At 37.0% G+C, this 20457-nt stretch overlaps 2 protein-coding genes across 5 annotated transcripts in view; one reads left to right on the top strand and one right to left on the bottom strand.

The window, feature by feature from the left end:
* The window catches only part of LOC101885990 (interleukin-17 receptor A), a 170965-nt gene that overhangs the window by 83393 nt on the left and 67115 nt on the right, over nt 1–20457 (top strand). The gene's annotated exons all lie outside the window — the stretch shown is intronic.
* bpgm (2,3-bisphosphoglycerate mutase) lies at nt 12749–20324 on the bottom strand. Its single transcript, NM_001002630.1, has 3 exons — nt 20289–20324; nt 18220–18842; nt 12749–14139 (listed from the first exon to the last, which is right to left on the bottom strand). Exons 2-3 carry the CDS (start codon nt 18818–18820, stop codon nt 13961–13963), a joined length of 780 nt encoding a protein of 259 aa, NP_001002630.1. The 5' UTR covers nt 18821–18842; nt 20289–20324; the 3' UTR covers nt 12749–13960.

Below are 20457 nucleotides of genomic sequence, written 5' to 3'. Positions count from 1 at the left end.
CCCGGGGAGTGACACTAACAACAGAAGTTTGGATCCACATGCAGGTTTATTCAAAGTCAGGCAAGCAGTGGGCAGCACAGGTGCAAACAGATATACAAGGAAAGTCCAGAATTGTTGTCAAAGTATCAGGCGAGTGGTCCGAAGGCAGGCGGCAGACTAAAACAAAAAGGTAAACATGGCAAGGTTCAAAACACAAGAAAACAAGACTAGGAAAACGCGTTGTAGTGTTTCTACAGATAACATGACTCAGCAAACTGAATGGGTAAAATGGCTGTGTGTGGCTTAAATAGTGTGTGCAATCAGTCTCTGACAATCCTCAGGTGGTGCGAGTAATCAGTCTAGATGAGGAACCATGTGTGAGTGTGACCGGAGTGCATGTTTGAATATGTAGTCCTGAAATGGCGGAATTGTAGTCCATGAGTTATTTTTTGTGAAATCCATCGATCTTATGAAAGACGATCGCTGGTAATCGTGACAGGTAAAGTCGAGGCATTTTGTTTTGGTTATTGCACAACATCATGTATTCTGTTAATTTACAAAACAGCATTTTGGTAGTTTGAAAACAAACATTAAAAAAGGGTTCAAAGTGGCAGATTTTAATATTGACAACCTAAAGGCTGGTTCATACTTCTGTGTCGAGTGATCGGCGTGACCCACGGTGCCTGCCTTCTGCGCACTGTTTGTGTTGCTCTGCAATAACACTTCTGAAACGCTAGCTGGCAGTAGGTTTTTTCTTTTGTGTCAAGTTTTTTTGCTGGTGTTAAGTTTTTTTCTGAATGCTACCTTAAATGTACAAGTAGCTAAAACTCGCTCATTCTGAGACAGGAAGAAGCGGACGTGCTCATAAGTTAATCATAAGGTTTATACACAACAAAAGTTTCATAGAACTCCACACTTGTAAACATTCACTCCAATGGGCTGTGGTAAGGAGTGACAACAATGATAGCAATGTTATGATAGTAATAATGAAAAGGACAACAATAATAACGACTGACAACAACAATAATGATAATAATTAATTACAAGTACTACGCCAACTACTACTACTACAGAAAATGACTTAATGTTACAACCACTACTGCTGCTACTACAGCCACACTGACGACTACTACTGTACAATGTCTACTACAACTGATAGTACTACAGTGACAACTACTATTGATATTAGAATCAAAAGCCCTGCCCACACTTGTCAGCACTACCACTCCGCCCAATCACAGAGCTTGTGTTACGCGTCTTTGCGATATGTAGTTGCATTTTTAAGAGCTGCACATCAGTGACTATGCAACTGTGCGAAGGCTGCGCCAAAGCTTACACGTGCGCTGGACGTAGAAGTATAAATCAGCCTTTAATCAGATTTTACAGTGACCTCATGTGTATTATGTACAAGTTTTTTACAACAAAAAAAAACTGAGATATTATAGCACTGTATGTGCAAATCTACTGGCCTGGCATGCACAATACAGCAATGTTAAGAATAATTTCCATTGTGAAGTAAATGTGCTTGGTTTTCTGAACAACATACTGTCTGGATGAAACAGAGGTTTTAATTGCCTTTGCAATTTTTTTCTCTACCTTGGCATTACCTACTCATGCTTGTTTATGCAAACAGGGGCGGCACGGTGGCTCAGTAGTTAGCACTGAGTACGTTTAAAAATGACACCAATTCTCTGATTTTAAATTGATTAAGACCACACTCTGATTAAGAGTCTAGCAGAGTACTCTTAAATAGCTAAACAGCTATTTTTTGATCACCTTAATCCGGCTATTTTTGTTGCATTATTGAAGTGCAGTACAGACATGTAAACACCGCAGTTGAACGATTACCGTCAGGTAAGACTTTTTGCCTCATTTTGCGAAAGGATATTTCATACACACATGGTTGTTTGACTCTATTTTCTGCACCTACCGAGTCAGTAAAGGACCACAGATCACATGTATCTGTATCGGTGGATGGTGTATATACAAATTCTTGTGTGTATACAAATTCTTGTATTTTGGAATATAAAATATTGATGAATTCTGCATCATGTCTGATTCATTCCAGCAACATACAGTTGAAGTCAGAATTATTAGCCCCCCTTTGATTTTTGATTTTTTTGCTTTTTTAAATATTTCCCAAATTATGTTTAACAGAGCAAATAATTTTTCACAGCATGTCTGATAATGTTTTTTCTTTTGGAGAAACTTTAAATTGTTTTATTTCAGCGAGAATAAAAGCAGTTATTGATTTTTTAAATGCCATTTTAAGGACAAAATATTCGCCCCTTTAAGTTATTTTTTTCGACAGTCCACAGAACAAACCGTCGTTATACAATAACTTGCCTAATTACCCTAACCTGCCTTAACCTAATTAACCCAGTTAAACCTTTAAATGTCACTTTAAGCTGTATAGAAGTGTCTTGAATAAATATCTAGTAAAATATTATTTACTGTCATCATGGCAAAGATAAAATAAATCAGTTATTAGAAATTAGTTATTAAAACTATTATGTTTAGAAATTTGATAAAAAAATTCTCTCTGTTTAACAGAAATAGGGGTAAAAATAAACAGGGGGTCTAATAATTCAGGGGGGCTAATAATTCTGACTTCAACTGTATATTGCAGTTATAAACAATATACATTGCAATTATAAACAGAGATGTGTCCTTGTTTTAAACATGAAAACACTGTGTGATGCTACATGTTGTTAGGGTTTTTTAGGTCATTGTTTTGTGGGTGACAAAGTGTGTTTGACGGCTGTCAACCTTTGCTAGTGTTCTGGAAGAATGTGTTTATTTGAGACCTGAATAAAGTGTTTTTGCTAGTGCATTTGGAATGTGAAAAGAACTGTTTTGCAAAGCTGAAAGTCGGTTAGGAGAATTGTGTGAAGAGTTTTGCAAAAATGAACTAAGTATTGAGAAATGTGTCCTAGCATCTGTAAAAAACTGTTAGGCAAATAATTAGATTGCTGATGTCCATGTAAACATAGTTACTGTTGTCTATGTGTACTAAATGCACTGGTGTAAATGCAGCCTCTGGCATGGCTGTTGATGCCAATTTGCCACCATCTCTACATGCCATATACCAGTTGTGTAACTGACATATGAGAGGAGCTTGACAAATCAAGAGACAATATGCAATAGTCGAGAAGACCGATCAGAGACCAGTTGTGGATAGCCACGGCTCTTTTTAAAGAAAAATCACAATTTCAGTCCATCTATACTGAAACAGAACTCCAGCATTTTCAAACTAAACAGGGATTTCAGCCTTTTCACAATGCTTCATTTTCACAGATGCCAGATAAGTGTGGATTTAGTGTGAAATTATGCATTTTAAAACAAAAGCGCATCACTGCAAATGGCGCCTGAGTTGCTGATTTACTTGGATTTCCACAGTCAACCATCTCTGGGGTTTATGGAGAGTGGTCTAAAAATGTCTTGTTGATCCCAGAGGTCAGAAGAGAATGAACAGACTGGTTCAGCGGATAAAAAGACAACAGTAACTCAAATAACTTCTTGTTACAACTGAGGTCTGCAGAAGGGCATCTCTGTACGTCAAACCTTGAAGCAGATGAACTACCGCAGCATAAGTGCAGCAAAATGAGGACAGTTCACCCAAAACACAACAATAGAAGACAGGAAAAGTTAGGATGAGTCTCGCTTTCTGTAGGGATGCTCATTGTAGAGTTAGAATGTGGCGTAAACAAAGTGAAAGCATGGATCCATCCTGCCCTGTATCAACAGTTCAATCTGCTGCTGGTGTATTGGCATGGGGGAGACTTTCTTGGCACACTCCAACCTATATAATACCCAGTTGAGCATTGCTAAAATGACACAGCTAACGTGAATATTATTGCTGACCACGTCCATCTGTTTATGACCACACTCGTCTTCTGACAACTACTTCCACCAGTGTAACACACCATGTCACAAAGGAATGAAGAACGTTTCCAGCACCTTGCTGATCAGCAGATCCTATAATACTCCGACCAGCCTCTCTGACTCAAACAATGTCACATAAATCACCATTCTGATACATGTTTCAGCACATAGTCTCCACCACGTCTGCCTGACTAAATACCAGTGTCCATGGCTAATTAAATTAATATTTGCATTAACAGCCATTTACAGGTGTACTTTATAAAACGGTTGGTCATCGTAAAACAGACTGCTCTATTAATATGAAAAAAAAGAGTTGTGTTTAAGGATTGTTTGTTATAGACCATTTTGAGATATGTAAATAAAACAATGGTCCCAATGAATTTTCTGTTTTACATTTTTAATTTCTATTGCCTCAGAGACTCCAAAAAGAGCCACATATTGATATATAATTTTATGATAGCTGTTTGATTGAGATGCCTCTTTTTGTTACAGTTATGAAAGAGTTTGATAACAAGCATGGGCCAACAACATGACCACATTGAAAAGGTTATAGAGGTTTTGCACTTGCATCAAGATTTCATTAGTTACCCACACTCAAATAATGACCTTTGTTGCTTGTTCAAGCAACGTATTTAAAATGAGCTGAAACAACAGAATTCTTAAGTATTTCCACTTAAACTTTCATTCATTCATTTTCTTGTTGGCTTAGTCCTTTATTAATCCGGGGTCGCCACAGCGGAATAAACTTATCTATAGCAAGTTTTTACGCAGTGGATGCCCTTCCAGCTGCAACCCATCTCTGGGAAACATCCACAAACACACTCATACACTACGAACAATTTAGCCTACCCAATTCACCGCATGTCTTTGGACTGTGGGGGAAACCGGAGCACCTGGAGGAAAACCATGTGAACGCAGGGAGAAACTCCACACAGAAAAGCCAACTGAGCCAAGGCTCGAACCAGCGACCCAGCGACCTTCTTGCTGTAAGGCGACAGCACTACCTACTGCACCACTGCCTGGCCCCACTTAAACTTGTAAAAACAATTAAGTTAACTTATTCAATTTGTCTTGGGACAACATGAAGGAATTGTGTGGAACCCAGAGATAGTTACTGTAGATGTCAACAAGAGCATTGATTGCATGGTAAATCTACTATTGATTATATCTTCTGCCTATTTATGCTGTCTGAACCAGTGGGAAATGTGTGGAAGCTGCTAAATTATATGGAGAAGGACTTAGTAAAGCTTGAAACAATGCAATATTTTGACAATCTAAATTTTAAGCAGGTCGCACACCAGAAGCGCTGCGCAGCGCCACGCAACGCCATGCATTTTAGAATTCTAAACATAGGTTTCTATCAGGATACACACACCGGCGCTGCAAGTCGGCGGTGCCCGGCCATGGCTCAGGACGCAGTTCATTTTTCAGCCGCGCCACAGAACACCATCTGATTAGTTTCATGTTAAATATAATTTGATTGTGCGCGTCTGGTGTGTTATTTTAAACTGTCATGTGCGCGCCGTGTCGCGGTGCCGAGCGGCGCTTCTGATGTGCGACCTGCTTAATAGGCGGTAAAGCACAACTATGAGCAGTAACAATTAAGTTTTTAGCCTAATATTTTACTTACTTGACTAAGTATATATATATTTATCACAATATCATGTTTCATATTATTTGATATCAATATTTATTGACTGTTTTATGACAATCCATGTAGGAATATTAGGATTGTTTTTTTTTACCACTTTAGTTGTTAACATTGCTAAGGCAAACAGTTTAATAGTCAAAAACAAAAATATTTATACAAAATATCTCATTTCTTTATAATTAAATAAACACAAGTGTTAAAGAGACTCTTAAACTTGATAATTAACATACAAAAAGTGTGTTCAATAGAAAAGGTAGATCAACGTCTGTAAGGTGTGAATTAATTCTGCGGTTTCAGGTAATGGAACCAACCATCATTATTCAAATACATTTTGCAACATTTCAAATTGTGAAGTTGAATGACTACATTACTCCTATGCTAAAAAAATCTTTCAGATGGAGAGCTAATGGCTGGGATGCACAAGAAAAGAAACCAAAAAGCCACTTTGGCAACATCCTTAATTTACAATTTCCTCTTTGCTGCTAGCCACCGTACTCATTTCTGCATTTGTTTTTATTGTGACCTAAAGTGACAAGAATGAGCTGGTTGTTTCCTTCATTTTCCATGGTGTCTCTCATCACTAGGCGACCATTAAGCGTTTTCTCAGAGGATGACAAATGGACAAATCTCATACGCTTCCATATGTGCATCGCTCAAGTCGTGTGCCTCCATTGAAAAATGACAAACTTACACCCTCAGCTTATTGGCATTGCTTCCAAGGCTCGCGCTCAGCAGCCACACTTAATATAACTTTAGCTCTTCATACCAAAATGTCATACCAAATCTTTTTTTTATCGATATTGACAATGGTTCGGTCAATAAATACCGATACCGATTTTATCGCCCAGCCCTACTCATAAGCCACTCTTCCACTGTGTGGTATGCAGTTTAGTGCCACTTAAAGTGGATGGATCATTGTCATATTTGCAGTGCCTCTACTGTCATAACTTCCTTAAAAGTTTTTCATTCCAGGCCATCCCATCCAACTCTTGATGGATCCACTCTTGAGGCACCAATAAGAGGAACATCTGAACCTTATACTGACCATGTTGGTGCCATTTCAGATGTATTTTTTTCTTGCTGTGCTAAGATAAATCTGCAAACAAACAATTTAAATATGGCAGTTTTAATTTCTCATGTCACAAATCTGGTAGTGACAATTCTTTTGGACCAATCAGTGGTCAACAGTGTATACAGTTTGTGTCATATTTGAAACTGAAGAAGTACCAGGTGGCCGGGAATGTAGTGCAAAAGCCACCAAAAGTAAGCTATACCAAATTGAATGACACCCTACCATGCAGTAGAAAAATGGCTTAAATACTTTTTTTTCAGTCCGACCAATTACTACAGCCTAAAAGCAATGATAATTGATCATTTTAAGCAGAAATAATCAGCAAAATATCAGAGTTTGATGAGTTCATTGCCATTATTTAATTTCTATTTATTCAGAAAGTGTTGTGAAAACACTCTATGAGATTGAGTTCAAAACATCTACTAGTTTACAGCTTCGCTAGTGAAAAAAGATGTTCAGAGCTCAACCAATGATGTGTCTAAACTAGCCACCATAACCATTTTAAGAGAAACAGACTGGCAGTGAAGGCGAGGTTATGCTGTATTCAGGCCTCTCTGGGCGTCAGCCAAACAGAACAGCTCTCAGATTTGATCCTTGGCAGAGCTTCTACATTCAGATTCCCGTAGTGTTTTTCTACTGTTTGGAGACCATGTTTTAAAGAAGGAACTGTCAAATCCTCACTTCAGAACACGGTCCATGACAAATGTTTTCTTATGAGGAGTTAATATCGCGTAATCAGAAACGGGCTGTCCGGTCACGTCTTCGCAGTACAGCAAATAAACTCAATGAATATCACGTTATTTTTTAATAAGCATAGAAGGAGATAGATGTGGCATGTCTTCCCATGAGCATATAACATGTTGAAATGGATACACCTCTAAGAGAACATTAAAAGCCATGTTTTAGTGCCTCTTTTCGAACATTCCAGCTCAACGAGACAAATGTGAGCTATTAGATTGGGTTTTGCCAAGTGCTACATCCTATTGAATAACCCACATCAGTTTCCTCATGTCATTAGTTCTCGCTAGAAAAACAAACTTACCGTCCACCGCTATTATATTAAGATCAACATCTGTAGCACTGGAGAAATGACTCCTCTGCGGAGGCTGTAGCGGTGCAGCACCTCCTTCTGGTTAGTGCAGGTTTTCTGTTATTTTTTGCCCCACACATATATGCATTAAACACTTTTACAGCTAATCTTTTTTTTATGTATCATTCTTTAAGGAAAATGTGTTAAACCAGAGTAGTAAAAATAAGTAAAAGTTACACAAGTAGTTCAAAGTTTAGAATAATTAAGACTGAAATAAGTCATAAATGCTCAGAAAGGCCGAATTTACTACAGTAATATACAATAAAACTGTAATATTTAGATATACACTTTATTATGTACACCTTACTAGTACCGAGTTGACCTCCTTTTGCCTTCAGAACTGCCTTAATCCTTCGTGGCAGAGATTCAGCAAGGTACTGAAATATTCCTCAGAGATTTTGCTCCATATTAACATAACAGCATCACACAGTTGCTGCAGATTTGTTGGCTGCATATCCATGATGTGAATCTCCCGTTCCACCACATCCCAAAGGTGCTTTATTGGATTGAGATCTGCTGACTGTGGAGGCCATTTGACTACAGTGAACTCATTTTCATGTTCAAGAAACCAGTCTGAGATGATTCACGCTTTATGAAATGGTGCGTTATCCTGCTAAAAGTAGCCATCAGAAGATGGGGACACTGTGGTCATAAAGGAAAAGACATGGTAAGCAACAGTACTCGGGTAGGCTGTGGTGTTGTCACGATGCTCAATTGGTACTAATGGACCCAAGTGTGCCAAGAAAATATCCCCTACACCATTACACCACCACCACCAGCCTGAACCGTTGATACAAGGCAGAATGGATCCATGCTTTCATGCTATTGATGTCAAAATTCTGACCTTACCATCCAAATGTTGCAGCAAAAATCGAGACTCATCAGACCAGGCAACGTTTTTCTAATCTTCTATTGGGCAATTTTGGTCAGCCTGTGTATTGTAGCCTTAGTTTCGTGTTCTTAGCTGACAGGAGTGGCACCCGGTGTGGTCTTCTCCTGCTGTAGCCCATCTGCCTCAAAGTTTGATGTGTTGTGCATTCAGAGATGCTCTTCTGCATACCTCAGCTGTAACGAGTTGTTATTTGAGTTATTGTTGCCTTTTTCAGACCATTCTCTGTAAACCCCAGAGATGGCTGTGCATGAAAATCCCAGTAGATCAGCAGTTTCTGAATTACTCAGATCAGCCCGTCTAGCACAGACAACCATGCCACGTTCAAAGTTAATTAAATCACCTTTCTTCCCATTCTGGTGCTCGGTTTGAACTGCAACAGATTGTCTTGAGCATGTCTACATGCCTGAATGCATTAAATTGCAGCCATGTGATTGGCTGATAAAAAATTTGCATCAACGAGCAGTTGAACAGGTGTACCTAATATAGTGGCCAGTGAGTGTATAACAAATTGAAAGACCGGTGCTTGAGACCTCTTAAATTGCTGTCTAATTTGATTGTTTTAAGCTACATTAATCACTTTTTAAAGGCTTAAATACCCACAACACTTTGAATATGCTTCAGATGTGACATTTGTTTCTGATATGGGTTTCAGAATTTAGTGTTAATTTAGAGATCAGTGACAGACCAATACATTTTATTCTTTGAATCCATTTTTGGAAAAATTTACATTTACGGTGGTTTCTACAACCTGAAACTGCATAATATTGTGGCATCTTGGAAAAATCTTGATTGCTCTAAGATGGTGGATGTGTCCACATGTGTTTAGCAGTCATACACTGTAAAGAAAGACAGGTTAATAATTAACAGCTTTCATATTTAGTGATTCGCAGGTTATTTCTGCTTATTTATGTTTGTGAATTGCATTATGAGAAGTTATTTTCTACTTTGTCGACTTCTGAAGTTGAATATTCAACTCCAAATTTTAACAAAGTGACTTTCATTAACAATTTAGTAGAGAAATAAGTCTGTAAAATGTATTGGCAGATTTGTAGAAGGTTTTACAATATAGCACTTTAAACTCCTAAAAATGTTAATAAAAGTCATTTTTTCGAACTTTTCAGAATTAAAAGTTGTTGGAATATCAACAGTTAAATATAAAAAAATAAAACGATGAACCACAAAACAAGGAAGCTGCTAATTTACAGATATTTGTATGTGTATGCGGCTGCTATTAATAATATCTTTCCTAAAAACGTGCTAAACAAAGCTAGTTATACTTAGCTGTAAAACCAGTAGCTGTAATGTTGCGACAACTTAGAACATTTTTTTCTTCCTGTGAGTGATGACATTGATTATTCTATGATGGTGGATGTGCCAACATGCGCTAAATGGTCAAATGTAGCATCTATTCATCCATATCTAATTTATGCTTAGCAATGGTAACTTCACTTAGTCATGTGTTATAATGAAACAGAAATTTGTAACTCAAACATGTCAATTTTTAGACACACACTCGCAAACGTCCCTAACCACTTTCTCTTGGGGGAGTCTCTGCCGCCATTTAAAAGTGTTACACTTTGTCTTGTGAACAAGGGAAGCTTACATGGACATACTCTCAATGCCCTGCTTTTGACTACTTTCAGTCTTAACTTTCTCAAGCCAGCCAAATTTTGTCTTAATGAACTTTTTAATCTAAAGTGTGTAGTTTCCAAGTGCTCAAGGGTTTAGGGCATTCAATTTAAACTCATTAATGTTCTGCCAGTAGTGGACACATGTTTAGCGTATCGTATCATGTTTAGCGTAGCGTATCAATGATGGACATCCGTCAATAAGACGAGTGAAAGGCATAAAACACTGAACTAGAATGCAGCCAGAGTGTGCAATCTGTCCCAAACTTTCCATTTAATAAGAATCTGGGTCGGGAGCACAGTGGTGCAGTGGGTAGCACAATCGTGTCACAACAAGAAGGTTGCTGGTTTGAGCCCCGGCTGGGTCAGTTGGCATTTCTGTGTGGAGTTTGCATGTTCTCCCCATGTTCGCATGGGTTACTCTGTGTGCTCCGGTTTCTCCCACAAATCCAAAAAAATGCGCTTTAGCTAAATTGTCTGTAGTGTGTTTGAATAAGTGTGTATGGATGTTTCCCAGTGATGGGTTGCAGCTAGAAGGGCGTCCACTGCATAAAACATATGCTGGATAAGTTGGCGGTTTATTCCGCTGTGGCGATCCCAGAAAAATAAAGGAACCAAGTCGAAAAGAAAATGAATGAATGAAGAGTCCTGGCCTGAACACATCTAAAATATAATATTTAAGGTGCAGTATGTAAGTTGGACACTCAGTAGTTAAACTAGGCATCGCACCCTGGTTCAAAACACACAAGAGCAAGATGCCAGATTAAGGACACCAACAAAGGCTGATTTAAATCATGTTCTAAACAAAAGCAACAGTATGTGAAAGATTTTCCATAATGAAAGTTTTTGTCCTAACCAACAACTGAAATGTATAATTGAGAAACGCCTTCTATTGCTTACTGCTGAACAACTGAAAACTGATAATCAGGTACAGCTCATGTGCTTTATTCAGTGTTAAATGTTAATAATAATGTAAGTTTGAATGCCATCTTACATGACATTTATTGCCATACTACTGAAAGCAGCAGTAGATACTTTATCACAGATCTTAAAAAAACATTAGAACTGTGACAGTGTAAGCCAACACATATCAGTAATTCAGCATGTACATTTAATAATGTTAAAGAGTCTTAATGTGTATTGATTAGATTGTAAACCTTACCATTTTGTTGGAGTGCACTATTCTTTGCTTCGGTATAACTGCATTTTAATTTTTGTTATGTTGCGTCTGTTGCAAACAGCCCAACTGCTTATCACTGCAAACGTCGTCATGTAGCATGTTATTCACTGGAGGTCACATTTTCGGTTGCGGATGCATGTTTGACAGCCTTCATGACTGAATAAATCACACCAAGGCAAGCTGGGGTGCTGAAATATACAATACTATCTGGATGCAGCCTTTATGATGCAAGCTGAGATTGCATCACTCAGCGATGCAGTGTCAGACACAATGCACTTAAATGGAGCAAGTGAAGTCACTGTGATGGGTAGGGTTAGGCGTGGGGTTAGGTGAGCCCATTAAAAAGCATTGGATGCAGCCCAGATTGCACTGCACCAGGTCTGCATCCAAACCCCTCTCAAAATATAATTGGCTAAACTGTAGAAGTGTGAACCTATACTGGTCTCACGGTTCGGTTAAGATTATCATGCCATCGATTCGGTTCAATTCGATATCTCGGTGCATCAAGGACTAGGTGCATTGACAATGCTTTCCATACACAGTGTTATATTTTGGGGAGAAGCTATAGCAAGCTGTCTGTATAAACACAGACACACAGCAGCACCACACAGTCTCTCACTCGCTCCACACGAGCTCTCCCGGCTAAACGCATATTGCAAGGGCTTCAACGGAGCAGTGCTCGTAATGTCGAGCGAAAAAAGAAAAGAAAAAGACAGCTGTGAAACATAAACAGCTTTGTCTTTTTGTATGAAACACACTTTAGATCCTTTTCGGGTAAAAGGTTTTTGAGTTATTGTCTATAATTGAATGTGTCAGGAATATCGAAAACAAAACCAACTTAACCGCGCTCATTTCTGGCGTCCCCCTGGATGTACAGTGCCCTTAGCATTTGCCAATACTGCCTACGGCCACGGGTCAGCCCTTAGTTGGCTCCAGACTGTTGTAAATACCCGCGCTCACCTCCCTCGCGACAGAGCGCTTAGGAGATAAATGACGTCAGTACATAATAACCGGCTATGATTATTACTGAACCGATACCGAATTGTCCGCGTCTGCATCGCGGTGCACCCACGAAACAATTAATTTTGACACCTCTACTAAACTGGCCTTGGGTGGGGTTAATGACCAAAACAAAGACAAACATTCTGGCATGTAACTCACACTTTCAAAGCAGAATAACCAACTTCAGTATTGTTTTTCAGATAAACAAGAAAATATCTGCAAACATATCCTGGTATTTTTATGCTTTAGAGTCAAAAACTTACATAAAGCACCTTTAATTTCTAGTTAAAGTTAATTAAGTTAATTTCTGTTAAATGTATAAATGCCTTTGTCCACGGATATTTACTTGATTGAATACACTATTCACTGTTTAAAGGCCCAAACAGACATTTTAATTTGTAACAATTATTAATTTGTAATTAATTATTCCAAACTTTTAATGTGAATGAGCTATGATGTGCCACAGTCAAATACAAAGGGGTAAACATAGACATATGTAACAGCGAAAGCCATCATGGCTGTTAGAACAAAAATACAAACATACAACATTTCCCTATTGATACAGTACAGTGTTGAGCAACATCAAATACACAAAAACTAAATACAGGGATTACAGTGACACCACATGGACATTTTAAACAACAGGTATGTCTTAGTTTTACTCGCTAATAAGTTCATTCTGGTTGAGAACAAGATAAAAAATGGTAGTATGGGTTACATTTGGCATTGCATGAGAAAACTGAACATAACTTATTATGACTTAATATCTCTATATTAAATAAATACAGATCAAAACAAAATGTCCCTTTTATATAACTTAAATAATATCTAAAATATACTACCAGTGCTATTTACACAAAATATTATAAATTATCCTTTAGACATGAAGTCTAAGTGTTAATTAATAAGCAGATTTTTTGAATATTAATAAGAATCCACATCGATTAGGTTTAGTCTGTGTTTTGGAAAGTCTGGATAGTGGAGTGAATAATGTATGTTTATTTATCTGGAATTATTCCAAAACGTACAACATTTTAGGTCAGTAAATTTAATTTAAATATTTTGAAAAAAAAATCAGGATGCAATAAATTGATTAAAAACATATTTGTAATATGATTAAAATAGCTTATTTAAATTTTAAATACCTTTAGAAACAAATTCTATTTGAACACAACTGGTGTCTTCTATTTTACCCTCAAAAGGAAGGCACCTCTGGTTTTCTGTAACCTAAAATCCCTTGGAAAAAAGAATCCATTCAAGATCTAACAAAAAATAACCGCACATTACTAAATTATTTTTAAAATATTTAACTATACTTCATTATTTGGTCTACAGACCTCTTGCTGTAACAAAATATATGTGCCAAGTCTGCATTTTGGAACTTCAAAATATTGACTCACTTTATGTTTCTTAAAATAGCACTATAACCATAAACCAGTTTTAAAACCAGCTAATCACAGGTACGCCTTTTTGTGTTGGAATTTGCCAAACTTCACCTGGTGGCTCTGTACTATATGCCTGACTGACTAAGTAACTTTCTCTTTAATTATTTCCTGTGTAAATGACTCCAACATTCTACCCCTATTTATTTTGCGCATTAACTTTCCCTTGGTCCTCCACCTTTTTAATGGCTGCCTGAATTTTGGCCTGGTCGCCCAGAAGCTGACGGGGTTTGACCGGTCGAAGGTCTTCATCCAGCTCCAGCAGGACAGGTACTCCTGTGGGCAGTGTTACATTGACGATGTCTGTTTCAGATATAGCTGTTGAAAAAGAAAACACAAGTATGTGATTTAACTATTAATGTTTTTACTACCAACTTTGTGTAAAGCAAAACTTTTATAGTAATTAATAAATTATAATCTTCAATCTTCAATCTTAAAATCGTTTAAAAATGAGTTCTAAAAGTGTTTTTAACACTAATTTTTTTCCAGTCATATTTCATGAACAGAACACCTAAATGAACATGACTTATTTAAAGTTAAAATCAAAATGTATTTTCTGTCCATATCTGATCAATATAATAGATCTTCTCTGATCAAAAATATTCATTTCTAGCACTTTAATGGCTGTTTATAAGATTGTATGCTTGCTTAGGTCAACTGTCATTAATTCTGCCTTTGTCATGACAACTTGACATTACCAAGACAACAAATTTTGTCAAAAATGGTCAATAGGCCATCATAATGGTTATGAATTTTATAACAGTGTCATTAACCTCAACTACATTGAAACAAATTGAATTTGCCATTAAAATGTCATTAAATATTAATGACACTGTTATAAAAGTATTTGCCAAGAGTATTGACAGAGTATATTTTACTGAGAAATGTTAACGACAAATTCAGTTTGTTCTACTGATGAGAAAAATATTCATGACTATTATAATGGCCTCATGATGATCATGTTTATGACAGATTTATGACAAGTTTTGTTGTTTTGGAAATGTCAACTTATGATCTTATTGGCAGGTTAACACATATTTGCTTTAACAAGTTTTCATAATAACATCTATAACAATGTTAACTTTGCATTTTAAATGACATTTAAACTGAACTCGTAGGTGGTTCATTCCGCTGTGGTGACCTCTGATAAATGAGTAAGCCGAAGGATAGTGAGTGAGTTAGTGATAACTGGACTATTGACAGACACATAATGACAGTTGTAATAAGCATGCATGAAATCTCATGTCATGATTATAAAGGTGTCATAACAGTCTTGTGAGCCCCCTTTAAAATAAAGCATTACCCCAAAACCTAACTTGTGTACAGTAGAGCTGCACGGTTCTGACTAAAATGAGAATTGCCTAAAAAAAAGATCACGATTTTCTCAGGATTCTGTAGATTTAAAAAAAAGGTTAATATGAGTGGGCTATTATTATTCTTTTTATTGTTATTCTCAAACATATGGTAAACAGCAATAGGCTTTGTGTAGCTGTACTGTCAAATTTGAATAGACATGGAATGATGGACTTGAACAGACTTTAGATTTGTCCTGGTCATTAATGCTGATGATACAGTAAGTCTGATGTTGAATTACTGTGTTTGAGTCATATGCTTACAATCTGTCATTTTCTGCTTAAAATCAGTCACTGGCGTGATTTTCATTAATACAAAAGACTGGGTGGGCATTTTTGCATTTCTGTGGGTTTTGGATTCTTTTTGAGTCAGCTACATCTGGCAACACTGTGCACACTTTCGGTTTCATTTTCACTGCTAAGAGCAGTTCACTTCCCGCACAGCTCCCAAACAATCAATCTGTGCCACAAACTGAATGTTATTTACAACTTTATTACCTGTTATTCACAGACTATGCCGGTTCTGTTCACTAAAGTAGACTTCTTTCTCTCTGTGGTAACAGCTGAAGGTCAGCACACGTCATGTGTGATTTTGCAGTCGCAAATACATCATTAAATGTAGACAGAAATGACATTTTTTGGGGTGAATTATATCTTATAAATACAGCATGAGACACTTTTAACACCATTAAGAGGTGTGCATGTTGCTGAACAACGTATGTAAAACGATGTGAAGACTTGTGCGGCCACCATTGCTTCTCTCCTGAACTTGAAAATATGATTGACAGAATCGTAAAAATGCTGGATTAAGATCGTCGAATCAAGATCGCAATTTTTTTATGATTAATTGTGCCGCTCTAGTGTACAGTAGCATACAGTATGCCACTTTACCCTCCAAGTAGTTAAAGACCATATGGTGCCTACTGTATGTAACTCTAACTCAGTGGCCTTTAGAGGGATAATATAACTTTGGCTGTGTCCGAAAGCTTAGGCACCTGACCTACTGCTTCTCTGAGGCAGCGTTTGTGCACTAAGGCACCTCATAAAACGTCAGACAAACATCTGCGGCAGCTTAACAATTTAACCATGTACAACAAAATACAGAGAGCTTTGGTGATAACTAAGGGAATATTTGCTGACTACAATACTAACTTAGTTGGCCAAAAATGCACTTTACACACAAAATGATACCAAAAAGGCCTTTTGAGTTGCCAGGTTAATCTTTTTAGCTGAACTGTCAGAAACGGAAAGCACAGAATTGGGGGATATTACAGGCAAACATCTACTGTAAGCTGCCTTCAAAATTTGATCAAAGTAAGTTACTTCCAGAGACAGGACGAAGCAGAAATTGGATATGACTTTTGTAGTTAAAGCGAAACTTAAAGATTTCTACAATAACTGGACTTTGTTTTTATGCTATTGCAATAAGGAGAGGACATGAAAACAAGAGATGACTGATATACAACACTCAACTCTATTGTATCAAGTATATCTGCTGTGATTTCTGTATCAAAATAACTAACAAGGAAAAGGTAAAAGTGAATTAATTAAACGGATAGGTACGAATAGTGGTTCGGAAAGTTTTCTGATGTTCTGTTGGGTTCTTTTAGGCGTGTGTTTGTTCTCTTTTTGTTTTTTTCTCTGTCCTTTATTAAAATGTACTGTGTTGTATCCAAATCAATTTTGGATTTGGACGTGCCTTGACTTTTTGCCTTGAAATGCTGCCTTCAAAGGCATCATTTTAAAACTTTCAGATACAGCCTTACTTTAAAGGGATAGTTTACCCAAAGTGTTATTTCTGTCATCATTTACTAACCCTCAAGTACTTTCAAACCAGTTTGAGTTAGATTTTTTGTTCGAATTTTGGATGATTTTAACTTTGTCCTATGCATTAATAGACTAATCCTTGCATTAATAGTTTAATTCTGTTTAAACTAATTACATGAACTTATGCTGATGGGTTAATTAAACACACCTGAACAAACTAATTGAGGCCTTCAGGCTCGTGGAAAACCTACAGGTTGCAATGTTGGTAGTAAACTCTTATTGGCTGCTAAGGGTGTGTTCATGTTTGGCTTGACTGAAATGAAGTCTGGTGTGATTCCTCTGGTGTGGTTCAAATCAAGGAAACAAATCCCTAAACTTTATAATGAAAATCTACGAAGATCAGGACACTGAAACAGCAACCAAAAACATTTTCAAAGCATTCTGTGACTTCATTGGTTCAACATCATATGGAGCTCCAAGAACATTTTTGTGCATCCCAAAAAAAAAAAAATGTAAAAACATATGTGTTCGTCTGTGTGCTCTCTGCCTTGTCAAATCAGAGTGCACATTTATTATGAGCAGTACAAAGTATTGCCAATACTGTCAGCAGTGCAACACCAAAGCATTGTATTGCCTGTTTTGTGATTGCACTTGGGACCTGACGGTATCTGATGTGGAAGTAGGGCTGGGCAATTTGGCCTAAAATCAAACTCTTGATTAATTGAACATTTGATTATGATTAATGAACGATTATTTTATTCATTTTTTTTGTTTTTGCCCTCATAGTTCACTGACAAGCTTTCTACATTAAATTAAAAGAAAATCTATTTAAATTTCTTTTCGATTAATCACCCAGCCCTGATGCACTAGAGTGTTCTTGGAGCTTTGGATAATTACGCCCCATTCACACGGGGCTTCAGCGTCAACGCTTGACAGAGGGCGTGTCTGAAGTTGGGGCTACCGCGATCGTCATTGCAGTGTCAGCCAATAAAATTAGTCAGCAATAGTCCACTGTCTGATCTGTTGCCCCGTGTGAATGGGCCGTTACATTTGTCACTGAAGTCACATGGAATGTTTTGACAATGTTTTTGATTCCATCTCAGGACCTCTGTTGTATACAGGGGACCTCTCGAGAGCTCTCAGATTTAATATAGCATATCCTAATTTGTGTTCCGATGATGAACTAAAGAATAAAGGTATTGGAACAATTAAAACAAATGAATCTTACCAACATTAAACCTTAAAATAACACACTGACAACAACAAATATATAAGTCACCTTCCAAGTGTTTAAGCAAAGCCCTGCAGCTGTTGCCATGTGCAGAGATGAGGACCGTCTGGCCGCTTTTGATCACCGGTACAATGACATCATTCCAGTAAGGAAGAAGTCTGTCTAACACTTCCTTTAGACTCTCTGTTTTGGGCAGTTCCTCCTTCGGGACGTCACATGTACTGTATCGACGGTCATTGTAAATTTCAGCATAATAGGGATGTGACTCATGTATGGGAGGTGGAGTGATGTCATAACTGCGCCTCCACAGTTTAACCTGCTCCTCTCCATGGTTTAATGCCATTTCAGCACGATTGAGACCAATCAGGGCACCGTAATGCCGTTCGTTTAACCTCCACGATTTTGTCACAGGGACCCACTCGTGTCCCATGGCCTCAAGCACCAACCAGGCAGTGTGGATGGAACGGCTGAGTATGGAGGTAAAAACCTGGTCCAATTGGTAGCCATTCTCTTTTAAAAGGCGGCCACATTCTTGAGCTTCCACCACACCGTTCTCACTCAGTTTTTGATCAACCCAGCTGCAGAAGCGGTTCTCTTTGTTCCAGGCTCCCTCTCCGTGCCGAAGGAGGAAGAGTTTGTATTTGGACATTCAGAAGAGGTAGTATGGAAGCCTGAAATAGATAATAAAACATTCTCACCTACTTGATTGTTTAAATGATTAGCAATTGGTTCAAACCATGCCCCACGTTTCAGGGCACATGTGATCTGCAGATTAATAGTAATTTCAAAGATTTAAAATTATTGTCATTACACATGTACAAGTTTATAAGGCATCGAAATGCAGTTTAGGTCTAACCAGGACTGCAATAGCAGCAAGTGCAGGATATAGGTATAAATTATAAAGTGCAATTATAGAAAAACTATGGTGATATTTACAGGAGGATGTATGAACATTATATACAGGTTGTGTTAACTATGAACAGTGATTTACAATAGATGGGTATGCTATTAATAATCAGGTTGCTTATAATAATCAGGGTATGCATATACGATTAATTACAAGTGTATATGTACAGTGGGTAGTAACATCTTCTTCATCTTTACCCAAGTTGCAAAATGGTATTTTAAAGGAGACCGAAAAAGAGAACTTTATGTAGGTGTGCAAAAAGCAGCAGCTCATATAGAGTGTGAACATCAGTTTGCTTTCTCTTTCACTTCCTCTTAAGCTTTAGACAAAATAGTATAAATGTATTTAACTTGGTGTATCCTGACATCTGAACGGTGAGTGTATCCTCCGAACACAGTTGGTTATGCATTAAACTGAGCATAAACAGTAAGAAAAAAGAAGGTCAAGTCGTAATAGCACTTTAAGTGACCACAATTGTTAATCAATCATCTAAAGATTTTAAAAAAATAAAAATAAAATAATAATAATAATAATAATATATATATATATATATATATATATATATATATATATATATATATATATATATATATATATATATATATATATATAATAGACCTCAGTCTTCTAAATGTAACTATAGGGTAGGTATAATGTAAGGTATTGTTTGTAGTCATTATTAACATCATGGTTTTCTGTAAAGATGCAATATATACTTTGTATAAAATGTTGTTTGAGTGTGCATAATCATATGTCATATATATATATATATATATATATATATATATATATATATATATATATATATATATATATATATATATATGACATACATAAAATATAAGCCTGCATAAATGTAAGTGCAGAATAGAAATAGAAAGGTTAAGGGTCATGAACTAAATGTCAAATCTAATTTAATAAATGGCTTGATCAGTACTAAAAAAACGTTTATTTTCAAACGCGAAAATATAAAGTAATCGAATTTACAGCCTAATACTTAAATTAATTGAAATACTGATGTAAAAACGACAGAAAATGCAGTATGGCAACAGTACATAACACAGCCAGAACTAGCCTACTAGCATGTCAAACAATTAAATCGTACCGTATATGTAAAACGTTTTTATCTGAAACTGTAATTCATACATTTAAGTAAATATTTAATATAAAGAGGACATGTAAAATTATTAAAAAATCGCTACGTGCTCACCTTCAGATCAGAAACCGCCCAGCAGCTGAAGCTCTGCGACAGGAACTACCATAGTAGCATCAACAAACAGCAGTAAACCGTTTGACTGACTGACTTTACTTTCAGCCAATAAGATGCGTGATTCTCCGTATGTGGGCGGGTTAAGGCGTAACTTGGCGAATAAGAGCAC

Source organism: Danio rerio, chromosome 25 (assembly GCF_052040795.2).
Source record: "Danio rerio strain M-AB ecotype USA chromosome 25, GRCz13ab, whole genome shotgun sequence".
Taxonomy (NCBI): Eukaryota; Metazoa; Chordata; class Actinopteri; order Cypriniformes; family Danionidae; genus Danio; species Danio rerio.
This window is presented reverse-complemented; position numbering and strand designations above follow the sequence as displayed.